The 21,230-nt window shown below is 33.3% G+C and overlaps 1 protein-coding gene across 1 annotated transcript in view; it reads left to right on the plus strand.

Moving 5' to 3' along the window:
* The window catches only part of LOC145664490 (uncharacterized), a 50,314-nt gene extending 44,851 nt beyond the window's left edge, over nt 1–5,463 (plus strand). The window contains exon 3 of the mRNA XM_081731212.1: nt 3,940–5,463. Within this exon, the coding sequence (XP_081587338.1) occupies nt 3,940–4,704 (765 nt within the window). The 3' untranslated portion in view covers nt 4,705–5,463. The remainder of the gene's footprint in view (nt 1–3,939) is intronic.
* The last annotated feature ends 15,767 nt before the right edge of the window (nt 5,464–21,230 follow it).

The raw sequence follows: 21,230 nt of genomic DNA on the forward strand, positions 1-21,230 counted from the left end.
ACCCTTTGCTTAAAACAAAAAAATTATAAATCTCTAATTAACTGAAACAATGTGAGTTTGATACTCAACAAGTAGTTTAATTAAATAACAGCATGTAGCTTACATTAAGTTTGATAAGGAAAAAATATTTAGAACATAACTCCTATGAAGTTGCTGTAGACAAACATGGTCCTGATTATTAAAATACACTATCCACTACTAGCAAGTACGATCAATTTTATGACTATAAAGATCATTTTCCCAGAGTTAACATATCTATGTTATGGAAGATAGAAAAAATTGTCTTGTGAACGAGGTTAACGATGTGAAAGCCTGAAATCTATAGCATAATACAAAGATCGGATAATAATGTTAACAAACATATTTACAAATAACTATCAGCAAACCATTAATTACAGTGTTCAGTCATGGTATCCAATAAGTTTAATTCATTTAATCTTGAAAAGCTGTTATTATCTTTGCATTATATTTATCTCTGCTAACAATGTTCTTTCTAATTAGTCCCAGAATTTTGTAACAATCTATATTTCAACTGTTGAGTTAATACTGCATTTAAAAGAAAAGGTGTGTATGATAACGTCTCTGGCATTTTAAAATTGAGATGAACAAGAACGTGTAATGTCTGTGATTATAACCAAATTTACATCAAAAATTGTGGTGTGGAATCAAGGAATAATTGGTTTCATTGTTTATCCAATTCATTATCAAATTATTTGGTATCACTGATAGGTAACTTGCAACAAATTTAAAAATTATCATGGTCTTCTGTCTACAGTAAACCTCTTCGTCTCGGTATAGAAATTGCCCCCTTTAATACCACCCATTAATTTTAATGTTTCTAACCCCCCTTTGTTTTCCCGTCATCAAACCGTTTTGGCCTCTTTCATCTCCTTCACAAGTTATTTGGGGGACATATTTCCTCTATCTCCCGTCAGGGGTGCTCGTGATAATTCTGATCTTCCAAAAGTAAGCAATTTAAAGAGAACACAAATTTCTAATTATGACTCAAATTAATGAAAGCATATGACTTCTTAGCCACCATTTGAGACCTGCCTTCAAACCCATTAATTTTACTTTTCGCCAAAGCCATTCTTTTGTCGTAATTGTCGTGTTGGTACTTTCTATCAGTGACGACAAGCTATCAAAATCCACTTTATTTGGTTATGCTTATCTAAGTCTGGAAGTAATAGTGGTCTGCAAGAAATAACAATTGCAGTTTCGTTTTGTTCCCTGTACAATGAGCTGGAATGCACGCTTTGTTACTGACATCTTCGTTATAAGGGTGGGATAAGAAATTTTAAATGTTACAGATGATCTTACAAACTCAAACACATGATAATTGTCTTCATTAGAAAGATTAATAGCTTCAGAAAAATTATAAGAAATTAGATTAATCATGTATTCTTTCAAGGTAGAAAAAACAACGGGTATGACATTAACAATAGAAAAAGTGTATACAGTAGTTTAAAGGTTTATTAAAGCGGATATTGTAAAAGCATAGTCTAAACATTGAAAAGAAGTGGATACCAATTCCATTATTCCCGTGGTTAAGAAAGTTTTGCTAGCATATAATTCAATTCTTGTTTTAAACCTTTGATAAACACTAAAAAACGTTAACTGTATACAAATCTTTTCCAGTTAATCAAGATATTAAATTAGGGGTTTATGCGAATGCAACAGTATTTACATGTCTACGAAACTTAATATAAAAACAAGAATTAAGGAACATACTCCTATTTAAGATCTTAATGAAGAAACTTTAACAATATAAAGTTTATCTAAACATTTACTTCAGAATAAACACAATATAAATGATATTTATATCTTATATGAACAAGTATCACTTAGTAACAGTAATGTCATCCAATTATTTATTCGCATTAAAAAGTCAGACATAAATACAGATAGATAGAATGTAAACAGAAAATGAGATTCTTTTATAAATAATAACGTATGATAAATTATGAGATGGTATTTTTATTATAAACACTATGGTACAGTATAATACAATTTTACGGTACATGCTATGGTACTTTATCTCTAGATCTGAAAAGGCTAATAAAAGTGAATAAAGAAAACAGGTACATGAATGTTTAAAAAGTATAAATTTATTGTCCAGAAGCTTAATTTTTTAGAATATTAATAATTTATAGACGAACGTTTCTTTCGTTATATGTAAACTCACCATTTATAGATATATATAGCACTTAGAATTTCCTAATTCAACCTATTAACTACTCAGAAAACAACGACAGAGTAAAGCAGTCGTCGAAATTATTCGTCAAAATTCATGTTCTTTGCGTAATATAACGCTTCTAAATAGAGGTTTTTCCTTTTTTGTTTATTTGTTTGTTTTAATGAAGAGCCTGATTTTTTCCTTCAATTAACATCCAGCTAATACGTTCAGATATTATTGAAGTTGAAATTAACTACTAAATCTTCACACAAGATGTTTTCAAAATAAATTTACAGATTTGAAAAATCATCCAATATTCTGATTCATTTTTTTCATAAGTATCTCAAGTTTTGTAGTTAATAAAACTTCTGATAAATGTACTTCTCATCTTTAAAAAATCTTTACGCGCAACTATCACGTTAAACTGAGTACTGACGGAAATAAATTTCATTTGTTCATTATTACTTTTGTGTAAATCCATTTCGGTGCCCATTTGAAAAACCTATAATTTCGTAGTTGGTGGGAGATTCCCTCGTAGGTGACACATATACAGATGGTCCATTTATTGGTTTGTTGGTTAGTTGTTTTAGAGTTTAGTCCGCTCAGCAATGAGTCTGTATAAGACATAGGCTTACAACTTAATGTGGGATAGGAACCCTAACTGGGAATCGAACCCGGGTCTCCCAAACAAAGATAAATACATTAACCATATAGCTACGAGGGAGTTAATGCTATTTGTGACAGAAAATACATAAAGGAACTTCTCTAATTTTTTCTCAATACATTAAGCCTATCTTTATTCAATCGAACTATTAATAGATCAATAACTAGTGAATGTATCAATGTTACCTTTCTCCCACCTATGAATCAAAATGGTATGTGAGAATATATTTCTTCAGAAATTTCAAAGTGTAGATAGAATTATTCTAGGCATATGCTTATTCCATATATTGTATAATGCACTGCAGTAACTTCACCCTCAATACATTAGTATAAAATATCTTACAACCTAATATTTTCTAATTATCACAAACAATAATTCTCACACCTTACCGTTATCATTTAACCAAGATTTATATGAATTGAATTTAAGACTAATCATTCTAGATTTAACTAGAAAATTTTCATGAAAATCCGATAGTGTATTGAAATGCTCAAAATGGAAGTGCTACAGTTGCAGGAACCTATTGGATATTATTTCATATTTATGGCAGCAGTTGTGAATATGAAATTACAGAAAAGTAATTCTGAAGTACTAAAATTGTTACAAATCAAGTGGGAGACACTGAAATGCAGGGATCATCTAGATTGTCGAATTTGTACATAAATTGTGGCATGTCCAACCGATTATAGACTCTAGTCAATAACATGGAATATTTTTCATTGAATGATCCCCAAGGCCATTCAATGCATCGACTACCAACGCCATTATTTGTGACTTTCTTGAACCACAGTTTGCTATTTATTAATTTAAGAAAGTCTTCACGATGTTCATTCAACCCGCAAAGTTCTATGCCCACCATTAATCATATTAAAATACACGTGACATGTACAGTATATTGCATGCTTACATAATTCCCATTTGTTTTTAATCATGTCTCTGTACAGTTTTATTCTGCTAATCCTGGAATGTCTAATTGTGTGTATATATATATACTAACTACGTAGACATATGGTTCGTATATTGGACAACTAATTCTTCTAATATTACTGCTTCAAATACTTCTTTCCTATTCTTTCACTTGTTTCCTGCTTTCTTTCAGGAGTTCAATGATGATAGTGTCCCAAGGGAGAAACGAGGACTTATTAGGGACTTGCTATTTTCTATTTTCAACGGTGATGGTCCTAATGTTGGAGTGGATGTAAATACTCGCCGAGGCACAGCTGTCAACGTAGGAGTTAAACCAGACAATGTCGGAGTCAATGTAAATGCTGCACATAAAGACATTGATAGTAAACCACCTACCAGTGTCAATGTAAATGTTGGCTCTCGAATAGGCAACGGAGTATCTTCTGACACTAGTTCCGATATAGTATCCGTAGGCGTTAACAAAAATGGTAATCGAAATGGAAATGTGAACGTTGATGTACTTAAAGGCTTCGTTGACGTCGGTGTCGACAAGACCAACGAAGTTAAATCAACAAATGTTAAGGTTGGAGAAAATGGTGGGATTGTAGATGTTGGTGTACGGCGTCCTGGTAATGTAGGCGTCAATGTGCTCCAAGGTTTTGTTGATGTAGGAGTCGATAGATCCAATGGGCATAAGTCAACAGGTGTCAAAGTAGGTGACAATGGTGGCATTGTTGATGTAGGTGTCAGGCGACCAGGAGACGTTGGTGTTAATGTACTGAGGGGACTGGTTGATGTTGGTGTACGACGAGGTCAGAACAATAATGAAAGAAATGTTCTTGTTGATGTTTTAAGAGGTTTTGTCAATGTTGATGTTCGACGAGATAAGAATGGAAGACCATCACGAGTCAAAGTTAGTTTGGCTGGAAGACCAATTGTCAATTTCGGAAACAAATAACTTTTTAAAAAATATATCCTGAAAGATGACAATTAAACCATGACAAACAAATGCTCTCACTATACTGAGCATTAGCTTTCGTACGTAAACATTGTTCAAAATATATATATCACTTATAGTCACTTATAACATTTAGTTTCATTATGTATTATTGTAAGATCAATTTGTCAAGATGTTAGGCAGAATTGAAAGCAGAAAAGGAAACTATTGTTTTAAGAAATTAAATTAGAAGATAATTTGTTTTTGCAGTATGTTAAAAAATTGAAACATTTGTATTTTGTTGTTTTCATAGTATGTTCAGGAAATTAAAACATTTGTATTTTGTAAATCCAGAACATAAGCAATGAAACATTTTAACAACCAACATTTTGAATTATGGGTATATAATGTAACTTCTGAGCATTACCTGTTTCTAACTATGATAACTTCACTAATTGATTACAAACCAGCTTGAGACCTGCACAAATAAATCACTTTATATTTTATGGTGATTCGATAAACGTATACATATCTGCTTCTCCTCTATCATATTAGGTATACTATCAATAATTTTTGAACTTTCTAACCATATATAAACACTTATTATTTTTTCAGTTTTTTCTTACTATTCTTGCAGGTTCCAACACATCATTATATCATGATAAAAAATGCATATTCAATACCAGCATATCAGCACAGAGGTGTCCTGGATTCTATTCTAAGTATATTCCATAATTACATCCCTTCAGTTAATGTGACTGTTAATAATGGACACGTCGATGTACAAGTAACTCGTCCTGGTACTAAGCCTACAGTGAATGTTGACGTGACTCGACCTGATGGACAGAAACCAGCTGATAACAATGTAAACGTAGGACAATTTAGTGAGACAAATGGGACTGTTACCGAAATTGAAAACAACAACTCAAATATCTCTAATTCTTCTGATAATATCGTTTATCCCTCATCTTCCAAACCCACGAATGTTAATGTAGATGTTGGCGGTGGATTTGTCACTGTAAATGTTGATCGTCCTCCTAAACGAAAACCACAAGTTGTGGTGAAATCTCCTTTCTTTGCCTTCTTATTTAATACTCCTCAGCAACCATTCTCATTACTTTAATATGCTTGTTGTTGTCGTTGTTACTATTATAAAGCACTTTTAAAAGATATTTAATTATAATTTATTCTGATTACTAAAAGTGAACGTGTTTCTGAAAGAAAATGTCTTAGTAATATCCGGACGAACTTTTGTTTTCGTACTTCTTGTTGAAGTTCCTCTTTTTTCATTTTAACGGAGAATACATACTTTCTAAGATTGATATTTCTGCGTTTATCTGATATTTTTGCAAGTCTTCATTCTAAAATAATTTTTATTTTCTTTGGCCATTCAAATAATAGTTTGATGCTGTCATTCAGAAATCTCACAGTAACTTTTTAAATATAAAAATATACTTTCATTAGATTCTGTTTCATATTTTACTTTAAAATATTAGTACAAACAAATCTTCAAATATTTCTTTCGTTTCTTCATCATTTACCTTTCTCCATTGTAAATTTAATCGCAACGTCTTTTTGTAAATTTAATCGCAACGTTTTTAGAATTACCTTACTAAGAGTATTCATTATATAACTACATTCAAATTCAGACATATCAAAAAATAAATTTAAATGTCGTTTTATTATTTAAAATTTAAAATATTTTAATGTGTGTAGCTAGTTTTTGTTTTAATTATGATTTAATTTGTGTATTAAAACTGAAATTACATTATGTGTAAGAAATATTTGTATCGTAAGTTATATACGTATCAGTTACATGTTGTATGTTGTTATAATATTAAATATACTTAAAAAAAACTTAAAGTATGATTTCTTTACTCATAAAGTATACCAGTATTAAGGATAAAATATTGTAGTGTCATATAATGTTTTAAATAAATGTACGAAAATTACTTCACTCATTAGCACAAAGAATACACAATTGGCGTAGAACCAAAATGAACTCATAAATACATTTCAAATTTAAATGGCAGTTTATACATAAACGGAAACCATCACGCTTTCAATAGCTAAAAAGATACTACGCGACATGTGATTAGTTTGGAAATTGATTTTCGTTCACATTTTCCGTCTACCATTTAATAATGTATCTATCAATTCTTTTCAAGCTGGCAATTAATTTTATCAATCTTCATACGCCACCCAGTAACCAAAATTTAGTAGAGTTTGGGGCTGCATAAACTTGGGCAATTAAATAAAAGATAATTACACATGGAACTAATTTGTACTTAGAATTTCTTATCCCTAACTTTCGTACAGATTCACTTTATGCCTACACTAAGATAATGACTAGAAATATGGTGCTTTTGGTGTAAACCTACTGTATCTGCCCTAGAAAGTCGTGTTGGAGTAGCACCTTAAATTAATAAATTAGTTTAATTTACTTTCAGATGAAGTTGATGAAGTATAAACGAATATATAAGTTTCAAAGTGATCACATACCCTGTAATATCATACTGGCTACGAGAAGCGAATAAACAGTTATTATTCACGTAGCTATTGTCAATTACGAGTATATTTGTCAATTACTTATCGTCATATTTAATTACCTAACGTCATATTTAAGTGTGTTAAAATGTGTATTATAGCAACGAATTTGAGGAATTATACATTTCTGAAAGAGGATAGATATACTTGTTCCTGCTTTAGAAAATCAACGAATAAAATATATTTAAAAACATTTAAAACGAGTAATTGTGATCTGAAACAACTACTATGGTAGATTTTAAGAGAAAATCTATTAGCTGCTATTTTGAAGCTCAATAGCAATGTGGTATATTACAAAAGAAAGGAAAATCTGATTTCCTTTTTTATTTACATATACAGAATATTGTGAGGACATTGATCAATACCATGTTTTAGTATAAAGAAAGTCCAACTTCGCTGTGCTGCTATGAATGCTGAAAACACAGCCATTTTAAAGGCGCCAGAAATGCATTAATTTACAAACAGTTCTTCATAATAGTTTCAAATTAATTATTATGTTCAATTTGCAATTCAATTTAGTCCATTAACACAAGCAGTGAATACTCAGAAAGATAGAAAGATAGAATGCTCAGAATTTTAAAGGCACCAGAAATGCATTAATTTACAAATAGTTCTTCATAACAGTTTCAAATTAATTATTATGTTGAATTTGCAATTCAATTTAGTCCATTAACACAACCAGTGAATGCTCAGAAAGATAGAAAATGAAAGAACTATAATGTCGTGTAGTTACATGCATTACGCTGTAATACACAATTGTATTTTAAAAGCTTCCCCACTTCATAGAAAAAAATCTGCACATTTATGTTCGATGAATTTGGACATAATGCAACAAATATCCGTCTACGTACTATATTATTTAGATCTACTAAAGGTTATTAGAAGTAGGCCTATGTGCATAACTGTTAGAGTATCTGTATTACTGTTAGGAATGTGTGTGTCAGCGTTAAGAGAAGACAAATAGTAATGTATACAATTTGCTCCCCCAGAACAAAAACTGTCAATTTATTATTGACATCGAATGGCGTACTTCTTAGCACCATAAAAATATTTTTCTCGATTTTCTTGAGAACTCTTATGTGTATTTACCATCAAGAATGCCATTTTGTTCAGATTGATATAATCTATCAATTGATATATGTGTTATGTTTGGATAGTGTTATAGTTAAATAAAAAGTTAAGTTTTTGAGTTAATCATGATTTTGGGCTACCATGGCATGCATGTCATTTTGCTAGTGTCGTACTGAAGAACTTGATAATAGCATACAGCATAATTTATTATCAATTTAATATTAATAGGTGAAGTGGTTGTTACATAGCATCAACTTTTAGGTTTACAAAATAATTTTGTTTTCTTAAGTTTCTGAAGAGGGGTACGCATGAGCATTTACACTAACGCATATCATTTTGTTCTACTGCATAATATCTTTCGATTCGTGGTACATGTCTCATCTTTGGACAATTTTTTCCCCGTTACATGCGAATAATATTGTCAAATCACTTTAAAACATAGATGTCAGGGTGAATACATCATCGGTAGATTTGTCAATATAACGGCTATCATGCACGAATATAATAATAAATAAAATGTTTAACTTTCTCTTATTTAGCCTCCCTTTTTTCAGCCATCTACTTTACTAGAACACTCATCAAAAACAATAGAAAGTATTATAGGAAGGAGTCATGTGGATCTTTATTTCTTAGCTTTTCTATCTGTATGTAAGAGACGAAGAATGTGAAACCCATATTAGCTAGTCAGTGTTCTGCAAATACACTGACTAGCTATAATATTATGACCACTTATCTAATATCTGGTACATCCACTTCTCGGTTGCAGGACAGTAGCAGTGTGGTTCGGCATGGAAGCAATGAGACTAATAGGTGACTGGAGGTATAGCACACCACATCAGCAAATGATCCACTTAATTCCTATCAAATCCGCGGAGGGTGAGGGAGATGAGCTCGAAAATGACGTTTAATAACTGGGTGTTTAACTGGGTTAAGATTGGGTGAGTTTGGGAGCTAATGGAGCAATCGAGATTCACTATTGTGCTCCTCGAACCATTGCAACATAACGTTGGCCTTGTGATAAGGAACGTTGTCGTGCTGAAAAATGTCATTCCTAGTTGAAAATATAGCCGATATTAATGGGTATACGTAATCAGCAATGACCTAACAATAGATGGAAAAAGTCATGGTGCTCTCGCACGCATTACCGCACACATGGGTGACCATGTGTAAGTTCCCCAAATCATTGGTTGACTACCACAGGCCTGTTGTCATTCTACTGTGCACGTCTTGAGCACTTATTTGCTTGGAACACGACAGATCTTGACCTGACCCCGACATATCTTGATGAAACCAGTATCGTGATTCATCATTACCATGCAACGTTGTACCATTGCTGTACGGTCCAATGACGATGCCCATTCCAGTCGTTATCCATGATGCCGTGTGGTCAATATTGCTAGGCCTATGGGAATCCATATCTAACTGTATGTGGTGAACTGTGTGCTCAGACACTCTCGTGCTTTGTACATTGTTAAAGGCTATTAAATTCTACTCCTTAACCTGTTGTACCAACCTTGACGGTTTATGATGTCCTACATCTTTAATGAGATATGGTCATCCCATGTTTTGTGCTTTGGTATTGATTTTCATTTTCCCATCTTTGGAAGACACTTACCATGGCAGCTCGCGAACACAAGACAAATCGTGCTGTTTCAGAAATTCTCCAAGCTGTTTCTGCCACACAAAACGGTTGTTCAGCTTAATGGTGCATCACCATAAGCTTTCTATCAGCTTTAGAACCAGAATTTAATCGCTCTAGTTCGTCCTCCTCATCCATTTCACACTTTGAACAGATTAACAACAGTGGTGTGAATCACACGTCTTGTCTTTTAAACTACTGAACTACTCTAATACCAATTTGCACTCTTGTTAACTAGGTCTAGTACTTGTAATTCAATAGCTGAACCACAAATAGTATCGGTAGGAAAGTGGTAAAAAAAATCAGTCCAGGAACTTAAGGACTACCTTGTGTGTTACATTTTTGTTTATCTATTTAAACATACATCAGGTAACAACGTTAAAAAAAGTATAATATCTGATTAGAAGTGATCAACGAGAGAAAAGATATTCCAAGCCGTGATCTTGTTTTCTAATAACTATAAGAACAAACTTTGGTTGATTTGCGTATGTTTCTTCAAAATTATATATGAAATATCATTCATCAGTAACATATGTTTCATGTTGTTATAGTACATGTTTATCGATCTGAATAAAAGATTCTTAAGAGTTAAGTATAAATATTACAAGTGAAAAAAAAGAAGAAAATTCATTTAACGATGCACTAATTGACATTTTCATTGGCTACTTTTGTTTTATATCCTTGTACTACCACGAAGTTATGAAGCTCAGGACGGGCTTTGCACTACCACAGGATTAATTTTTTGTGAAATTGGCCGTTGCGTGCACCGAAAGGAAGGTCATCTTTCATAGAACAAAGTCATCCTCACCATTATCTCATCTTCAGAGAGGTGTGTTACAGAATCACGTTAGAAGTTGTCATTTGGTCTTATTAACTAAATTCTTACACGGGATACTAAATAAACTCTCCCAATAAAGTTTATGGTAGGACAAATTCAGTTGTTTGTAGCTATAATTGCAACAACAACATATGTAAACATACTCAAATGCTTACGAATGTTACATTAGAAAAACAGTTTGAATATTTGTCAGGGAATATTACTCGTAAAATCATTAAGTACATTTAATGAAAAGTTTGTAATCAAAAGTTTCAAAACTTTGACACAGCGTAAAAGGTCTCACATTAATAAATATTTATTTAAACATTTCTGACAAGTTTCAAAAGTTAGGCTTTCTTCATCTTTGCAAATTAAAGTGCTTTAAACGTGATTTTTTGTTCAATGCAATGGAGCATAACAGTAGTATGAACTGCGATTAATAATCAAACAGTCGAGACCCGCAACCCAACATATTCCAATATATAAACTGTTAGTAAGAACTTTTAGATTTCCTTTTAAGCTACTCTTATTTTCAGGAATAAATTCGTCTTCGTGGTCATTAATATAATGTAAATATACTAATCACAACAAATATGAATTATAATGCATAGATTTTCTTACGACAAAAGTACTATATGACGTACAATATATACATGTAACCTTATTATATATCTTGAAAAATAAATTTTGTGTATGCTATTTTTTTTTTCCTTTTTATCTAACGATTAAGTTTACTTAATTATACGAGTACATATAGGCATTATATCTTTTGCTACAGATAACAATTTTGATTCCTACTACGCTTCTCAGAAATAAGCAAATTCCAAAAGATATTTATGTTGTAATGATATAAAAGGAGTTACCAAATGATGTTGTTTTAATAAATGCGTCCTTTTATAAAAATATATCCTTTGTGGCTGAGACTGTGTTTTCTAACTTAAAATATGAGAGATAGTGTGCGTTCAACAAGTAGTCTCTAATAAAATAGATAGCAACACTATTATTAGCAACACAAATGTTCCGTTCACTGACGTAAGTTTATATATATATATCACAATTAAATAAATTGATGGATTATATTGAAATGGTTGGTGCTATGATAAAACGGAGGAATCCAGAGAGAACTTACGCATGTACGCATGTACAATATTTATTCACCCCATCGATTGGAATCGAATTCGTAATTTCCTATTTATAAATGATTATTTACCTCTAAATAACTTTGCCTTTCCAGCATTTTACATCCTTTTAAAATGCACTTATTCCCAAATATGTTTAATCCAAAGCAGTGGTTATGGGGTAGGGGCAATATGTTCTGATATCTTTTAAAAAATCTTATTGGATAATATATTATTATACAGTTTTAAAAATATTAACATCTTTTTATCCGAATGGCTCAGCTATAGGAGTTTCTGTCTGTCACCAAACTTAGACTTAAATATAACATTTTACCTCAAATAAAATAAAATATACTTTCAGATTAAGAATATTTGAAAATACAAAAATTTAAATCTTTAGATTTGTGAAGTAGAAGGTAATTTAGTTTTGTTTTAGACTTGTGTTCTACGGACAGATTAGTATTTTGCATCCTGAACATTACACTAACCCGCTATTCTCATCAGCGCTGCAGGTGGATATCAAGCAAGGATTTATTTGAAGAACCAATTTTTGATTGTCTATATCTTGGGATGAATTTGATGGATCATGTCCATCAACGAAGTCAATTTTTAACCTTTTACCCTCCACATCCTGGTGAAAATTGACGGTGAAGGTCCCCGGATTAACACATGAACAGATAGAGTGAACATATAAAGGAGGTTCTGGTCAACTAAACTCCATAAAAATAAGTTTTTAAAACTTACAATGTGTGTAAAACAAATGATACTGTAGGGAAAACATAGATAGAAAATATACATTAATATTCAATATATTGGATTTAAGTACAGTTAGATATTTCTAAGAAATTGAAGATAGAAGAAATTTTGTTTAGAGGCAATAAAAAGTGGAAAACGAAGTCGTTAATATTGTTACTACTAATAAAAATAAGAGATTGCTTTATGAAATTTAAAACAAACCCAATTGTAATATGAACTTTAAAGCATATTTTTTGAACTGTAAGTTACTGGTGAGTGTACTCTTACAGGAAGATGACACACTTGCAGTAGCTAATGATGCTGGGACAGCTCAGAGAGACAAACGAACTGTGCTCCATTATCTCCTTCATCCACTGCATTACGCCCTTGACTTCCATGATCATCATCATCATCACCATCACCATCACCATGACTGAGGCGACGCTGGAAGAGCTGCAGTTCTGCGTTTCAACGTTGGATATTTTGATAACAAGCTTATTTGTACATAAAATACAGTTGTTACATATTCTGCCAAAATATACAGTAAAATAAAATTCCTTTCCTACAACTACTACTCAATTTTAATATGATATTCTAGTGGAAGCGTATATGTAAATATAGAAAAACACACAAGAAATATTAATAGTAAGAACATGTTGGATGAGTAACTACGGATTAATATTTCTAACCATTATTTGATATTCCTAGTGCATAAACTAGGACAAGACACATACTTTATTTATAAATTCTATACGCAGGTTTTCATGAACAACATGATTGTTGATATGCAGGTTTTCAATGAAGTGTTGACAAGGACAAAGATAAATACTCCTTTTACCTTTGACTGCTGGACTTAAATATATCTAAAAAGTAAATCCAACATTTCAAAACAAGGTAAACACAAAACTTCTGTTTGACTCGAGCAGTGGCGTACACAAAGGGAGAATTTTCGACCTTCTTCAACAAGATATTCTTAAAAGTAATACTTATAATATTAAGAGATGTATATATAACTTCTGAAACTATATGAACTTGTGCACTTAAACGCTCCTCGATGAAATTTTGAACATGCCATTAGACTCGAAGTTTAGATTTTGCTTGAAACTGTAGACTACACTATATATACCTAAGTACATTAGTCGCTCTAGCAGCAAGGTGTTCAAAAATTTGTTTCTTAATTGGAATATTACTAGCCGAGAAGCAGATGAAAACTATTTAATAGAGTATAGAAAACAGAAAAGAAGATTAAAATGGAAAAATAAATAACTTCTGTCTAAAAGAATAATGAAAATGTTAAAAATAAAAGCAGAACAGTAGGTGTTGGAAAGGTGATGGTTTTGGAATTCTGAGTCATTATTGATAAGTGTGGTCTAAGGGGTGAACCAAAAGGAGGGAGGAATAATATGTAGGAAGATGCTTTCGAATAAGAATAAAAGTACTGAAATCAAGTGTCAACTCTTTAAAAACAGTCGGATACATATGAAGTTATGAAAGATGTACCTAATTGTCTTGTTCTGTACTATCTTTTACGTAAGTATTCATTATGTGGTAGGAATTAAGTTCTTTCCAGTTACTAGTGAGATGTTACTCTGTTTAAAAATATGTGTATGTTGATATATGTCTTTATTCGCTTAAATATTAAGAAATAACAACCAGAAATGTGTAAATTTAACTGCTTTTGGTACATTTAACTCAACAGTACTACAATTTGAGTATTTACACAGATATCACAATATCATAATTTAGCACACGTCTGTTATAGTTCCTATTTTGAAGTAATTTTGAATCACTAACGGTTTTTGAGGATAACTTGAACAATCCCAAAATCGACAAGCCATCAGTTACATTCATGCCAATTTTTATCTAAATTTCTCATGCTGCTTCTGAGAAATAAGAGCGCGAACTGAAGAACGGGGCACATTAGGTAGGACCATGGTGGCTCGTCACGGGAGATAACATAAGGTTTCTGAAAGAATTCCAGGCTTGTGATAGTTATAAGATAGGGCAAACCTTCTATCAGAATGAATGATATAAAGAGAGCTTGAATGTCCTTTATTTTTCTGTCAGTTTTCGAGCAGCAATTTTAGCCATTCAAATGACTCTTTCTCGTTTTATTTAAAACAGCTTATTAGCAGTTGGCTGGAACTGAAACTACTGATAGGCTTCTAAGTGATTTTTTACTTTAAAGAGAGGAAATGCTCCAACAAACAGAATAGCTGAACGCTTAGAAGCTAGAGGCGACAGAAACATGGGAGAAATTTACTTATTTATTTTTATATCATGTAAATACATACTTTGAAAACAAACATACATTTATGATAGTTAAATATAGAAATAGGGAAATTATATCCGAAGAATACGACCACATTAACATTTTCACCGAATAAGTGCAACACAAGCGGTCCCAAAATCTTTTACTAAGGAAGAACTGAAAAATCTATCATCAGCTTTCGAGAGCCGCTTGCAGAGCTTTTAATCACCAAAGCTCCCCTTCCCATATAATCTTCTTTTCAGTCGTTTTAATTCCACTTTGTAGGAATAAAAGGATGCTACGTAGGAATAATAAATGCAATACCGCCCAAAATCGCTTGGTTCACACAAGCTCCTGCTAGATCTCTGGTTTTTAAAAAATGTATCCTTAGTAAACCACTCCTGAATGTCAACAAGCAAGACAGCAGTTACTCACCTTTAAAAAAAGTGGAAAGCAATCAATATTCCATTAAAATATAACAATAACTCGTATTTCTTCTGAAACAAAACATAGCACTATGAAAATGCAGTTCTAATTCTTACTGTATTTCTATTAATTTGTGGCACTCTTATCAACAGTTTCATCGTTAAAAGACTAACTTAAAAGAATAATATTCACTTAAGAATTATGAATGAATAGAACTAATGCTCTATTCTAAGTAAATTGATTGGAAGAGAAAAAAATACATTTAGTTAACAATGCTAGGTTGTCAGCTTCCTGTAATAATTTCCTTTTCATATGAAAATATATTGAATGAAAACACTTATCGCATTACGCTGAACAACTACTCATCCTAATATCCATGATGTTAGCATTCATGTTCAAAACATATTAATGGTTTTTCAAGGACCTGAAAATAAAAGAATGTACAGTGGTAGCGTAGAACTCGTACATAAACATTACCCCTGTAACACTGAAAACATTACTATCAGAGTCCTGTTGATGACCATTGACACCTTATATGGGACATCACACAAAATAAAAGAGGCATGTTGAAGGAAAAATACGCACAACAAAGTATCACACATATAAATGTTATAATCAACATTGACAAATACGCACCATAGTTACATCACACTAGGAAGGAGAAAACACGAAGACATATAACCAGGATTACCTCCACACACGCAATTATCTACGCTCACGCATTGAAAAGCTACCACGCACATGCATGCTATACTTACATACATCATAAGAAAGTACACGAAACTTCTATGGAATGGGATAAATCCAAATAGAGATGTAATATTGGTAACCGAAAACCAAAGAAGTAACAAAATTTCGAAATTCTCTACGATTACCAAAACCATGAAATCGATGCCTTAACAGTTGGTCGTATACCTTAGCTTAGAGAAAGCAAATGCAAAAATAAAATTTGAGTAAAAAAAAATCTAATAATTCAACTCAGAATTCAAATTTAAGGCGTTACTGTGACGTTAAAAAAAAAATCTGATTTTATAACATAAAGTATGCTTTGAGATGCTGGAAAATTAGTGAGTTCGTAATCGGACAGTGCTGGAACATAAATTAATACAGTTTCGTCCAGAAAAATATCCCGCTATAAATTTTGATTGAAAAATATATTTTAATCAGATTTTCGTCCGTCGTTTCTAGACGGACTGTTTTGGTAATTTGGTAATGGTGTTTTATTCTTAAATCACTCATAGGAGTTTTCACTGATATCTGGTATAATCGACTAATTTTCTCTGTCGTGTGTTTGTTTAGGGAAAAATATACTTAATCTATTTTCGATGCTCGGAAATATTCATTAAATATGAAACTCAACCATATTGAGATCAAAGACGTGTCATTTAGTGTAATATGTGCGTACTAGATGACAGGAATATGTCTGAAGTTCCAAAATGTTTGCCCTAGATGGCACCATTGTCCAGTTCCCGCCAATTTTCAGTCTGCTGTTTTCTGGGAGGCAGAGTGAGTGCATATTGACAAGTTTGACTAGTACTGGTGCTGTATTCTAAATTTAATACTCGTTACACTCAGTAATTTGGTTATTAGTTTGTTATTAGTTTCTTCATCAGGGGAAAGAAAAAGTACCTATCTACTAGAAAGCAAGGTATGATTTTGGGACTGAAATCGCAAGAAATATCGAATAGAGAAATCGCGTAAGGTTTGACATGGACCACAAAACAATATTTTAAAATGTCAAATAGAAACTGGAATATTAACTCTACGGCATCGGTGTGGACGTAAAAGAAAGGCAAACCCGAGATTGTTCAGAGTAATCAAAAGGATTGCGAAGTAAAAGAGAAAATTAAGTGCAAGGCAAGTTGCTGCGAAGATAAAGAAGGACTTAAGTGAAGATATTACACATCAAACAGTGTTAAGACGTCTGTCGGTCATGAATATTAACAAGAAACCGCCTTAAGGAAGCCCCATTTGACACACAAGTACATCAAGGACAGAAAAGGATTCGTAGATATATTTGAAAAGTTGACAGTTGATTGAAAAGCGGTAATCTTCCCAGAAGAGAAGAAATTCAACGTTTTCGGTAATGAAGTGGTGTAAAATTGTGGATGAAGCCGAGGGAAGAGTTAAAGCAAGAGTGCATCACGGAGACCAAAATGTAATGCTGTGGGAAGCAATGTGTTTCAAAAGCTTAGGAAGAATTAAAGATTGCACAGGTTCAATCGATGGTTTATCATATTCAGAGATACTAAAGAAGGAGCTTTGGAATACAGCTAGGGACCATTGCAATGATTTAAACCTTTAAAAATGAAAATGCATTCAGCCACCGACAAGGGCGCCCATCAGGGGGGGCAAAGTGGGGCGATCGACCCCCTCCCCCTTTAGAGGAAATTGTGCTTCGGAATTTCGAAAACCCAATAGATATTTTAGAATAGTTATCGCAAAATTTGATACTACATTTGAAATGTCGCTTATACTTGCCCCCCCTTGGAAACCACAACATGGGCGCCCTTGGCCACCGATATAGGGTTGTCTAACAGTGTGCGTCAGATTTGGGTATCCAGAGGTTATTGCAACTGCAGAGGTTATTAGTAACTGCAAATTTAAGAGACTTCAGCTATCATTTTCACTTTGTATTTTGAGTTTAACGTCCCGTTCAGCAGTGAGGCTATATGAGACGGACCTACTGATTAACTTGAAATCCGAATCATATGAGCTTCTGCTGGAAATCGAACCGGTGTCTCCACGCCAACTTTATATTTTCGTTTTACACCACAGCGAAAAGAGGAACCAGAGCCTATTGCGGATACATTATATATTTTACTACGTTAGAACCTGAGAACTTTAAAATTAAAAATTACAAAATTGAAAGGTTCTGATTGGGTTTGACCAACACCTTTATTCCGCTTGAAAACTCATTTTATTTCCAGATGAACTACTCTATGTATTGCCAGTTTATGTGGAAAACAAACTGAAAATGCCAACGTCATCCAGGATTACACTGTCCTTGAAATCGACTCCAGGTTTCTAGTTACTACTGCAATATCCTACATCTGATTGGGCACACCGTACTTGTTTCTCGATTGCAGGCTGTTGATCCTATTGTTCCTTGCTATTGTCCTAATGGCAGTAGGTATCTTACCCTAATTGATAAATTGATCGGGCTTCAAAGCTGGTTTGCTGAACTTCCAGACTCAACATGGTATTGGATAACTGTATAGATTTCCCTAAAATGTTTATTTACTATTAGATCCTCGATTCCGCTATCTTACTATACTGGCAAATGCCTTCATAGATGATCTAACCTGCAATCAAACCTAAAATGGACGGACTTAGCTTTCTATCTTGCAAGTCGTCGGACAATACCAATGTTCATTAATAGAATAAAGGAGTCTGGTCGTCACACTAAATTTTCTCTCTCCAGTTTCTTAAACTGAATCATGTTATGCTGCAGTTATTTCTGAAATATTTATTTATGAAATACGAACAAAATTATGTTTCCGGAAAACTTAGTCCGAAGAAACTCACCCCTGATATCTGCGAAATTTTGTGTAGTTATTTCATTCGGATTTTGTAGCCACCGTAATTTTGCCTGTTTTCTCTTTCCTGCTAGTTTGATGCATTCCTGGTCGAACCATGGTTTGTTCCTACGTATTTAAGCGTGTCCCAATCTTTCTATTGTTGAACTTTTAATGCTATATCTAATTTCAATCCAAGTATCCTCAACACTAGTGCACTCCGAGTCTTCTAAAACCAAGAATCTATTCGAAACTTCAATCTGGTATTCCTCTCTTAGCTGGCTCTCTTCTAATTTCTTTAAATTAAATCCCTCCGTTTTCGGACATTGAATATTACTTTTATTGAACGATAATCTATCTCGTATTATCGCTACTACCAGGTAGTGATCAGTGTCACAATCAGCCCCTCTTAACGATCGGACATCAATCATGCTAGATTGCCTTCTTCTATCTACTAAAACGTGATCAATTTGATTATGTGTTTTTCCGTCTGGTGATGTCCAAGTGTATTTATGAACGTCGCGATGTGGGAATTTTGTACTCTTCACGATTAGGTTTTTCGATGTTGCAAAGTTCACGAGTCTAACACCGTTGTCATTACTTTCCTTATGCAGACTTTCGTTCCCTATAATCGGTTTGAAAATATCCTCTCGTTCTATCTTCGCATTGAAATCCCCTAATAGAATTTTCATATGGTATCGCGGGAGTTGGTCAAATATTCGTTCCACTTCTTCGTAAAAAATATTTTATATCGTCACCCTTATCTTCAGTTGGAGCATGTACATTTAGAACAATAATATCACACCACCGTCTCTTAAGAGTAATAAAAGAAAGTCTGTCAGTAACAAATTCAACCCGTTTAATTGCTGGTAATATTCGTTTGTGAACGAAAAACCTTGTTCCTAACTGGTGATTTTTATTTCCTTCCCCTTAAAAGAACGTAACATATCCGGCATTCACAGATCCATTTCCTTCCCACCTATCTTCCTGAACTCCTACTAGGTCCATCCTGTATTTCTCTAACTCACTCGTTACGGATTTTAACGCGCGTGCCCTATAAAGACTTCTAATATTCCATGTTCCAAATCTCATGTTCATTTTCTTTTGCTGAGGTCGGGCCAAGTTATCAGTCCTTGTCCGAGGCCTTTGTGAATGTTTCTTAACAAGTGCCTTTTTTACAGGGTGAGGTTGTTAGCCTTACCCAAACCCCCAAGCTGGAGGACCACTCCTAGTCTTCTGCCGCGACTGCTTATTCAGTATATTCGCAGCTAACCTCTATATCTAGAGGCCTTCTCCTCGATCCGCAACCTGAGGCGCGTCATGCCGTGGTTACAGGAACCCACGTTACACGGACTATTTTAAATACCTTTCAATATTTTGTTTTCCTTTTAAAAGGCTGGACAGTACATAGGTTAAGCGGAATGATAATCCCTACAGTTAACATAGAAGAGCTTGGTCACTGTACAGGACTCCACACCAGAACTTCCTTTGCAACAATTGGCACAAGTAGTTGCCGTCGCATTAGAGGACGTACTGATGTGTCCAAAATACTGTTTAAGTATACTGTAGAGGGGCACTTTTAGTCGATAATATTTTGTTTTCACAAATTCTAGAAATATTGGTAAACTGAAAGCAAGTATCAGGACCTTTTTGTGTCCAGTTCACAACATTTCTTACTGTTTCTTCAAGCTACTACATCTACATGTTGGTCTCCTGACTCAGATTTAATCTCCTCGTTGTTTATTTTTAAGAGATCTCACCATGATATTGCTCCGCGACTAACATTCAATAGTCGGTAAAGCTCCATGGAAACTCTAAGTGTTCCAATTTTGTCTTGAACTTTTTTGATTGTATAGGTGATAACTTGGTTGATAAGAAAAGGAAACAGGATCATAACACTCGAATAGTTGAATTAAGCACTTGTACTTCCCTCACTGTTTACTTTAATTACATGAAATTGGACTAGAAAATACCAGAAGTCTTCTCTACACTATCAACACTATGTATTGTTTCTGTCTCGCTCATATCTGACTTGGACTTCTTACGAAAGGGTAAGCCCAGACACGAAATCAATAATTGTTTACTAATGTTAATGTTTTATTTTTAAAATTAAAGAATACAAACAGTAACATCACACTGAGGCGTTCATAAGAAGAACTAAAGGGACATCCATACTAGGCGATAAAGTTGTTCGACTTATCTCTAGACTTCTAAAATTCGCCCAAAATGTCGAGTAAGTAGTCGATTTACAATATCGCTTGTCAAATCGCGTGTCCACACTAGATTTCAGTCTCTGGAGACATGGCAAGTGACTTGGACACGTGCAGGATCGAGATTTGTGATGTAATTATTTTGAATAAAAATGTGAGAAGGTGTATTCGCAAATTTTACTAGCAACTTTTCTTTACCGCCCCCAATTGGGAAA

This window comes from Thermobia domestica, chromosome 11 (genome assembly GCF_964235325.1).
Source record: "Thermobia domestica chromosome 11, izTheDome1.hap1.1, whole genome shotgun sequence".
NCBI classification, from domain to species: Eukaryota; Metazoa; Arthropoda; class Insecta; order Zygentoma; family Lepismatidae; genus Thermobia; species Thermobia domestica.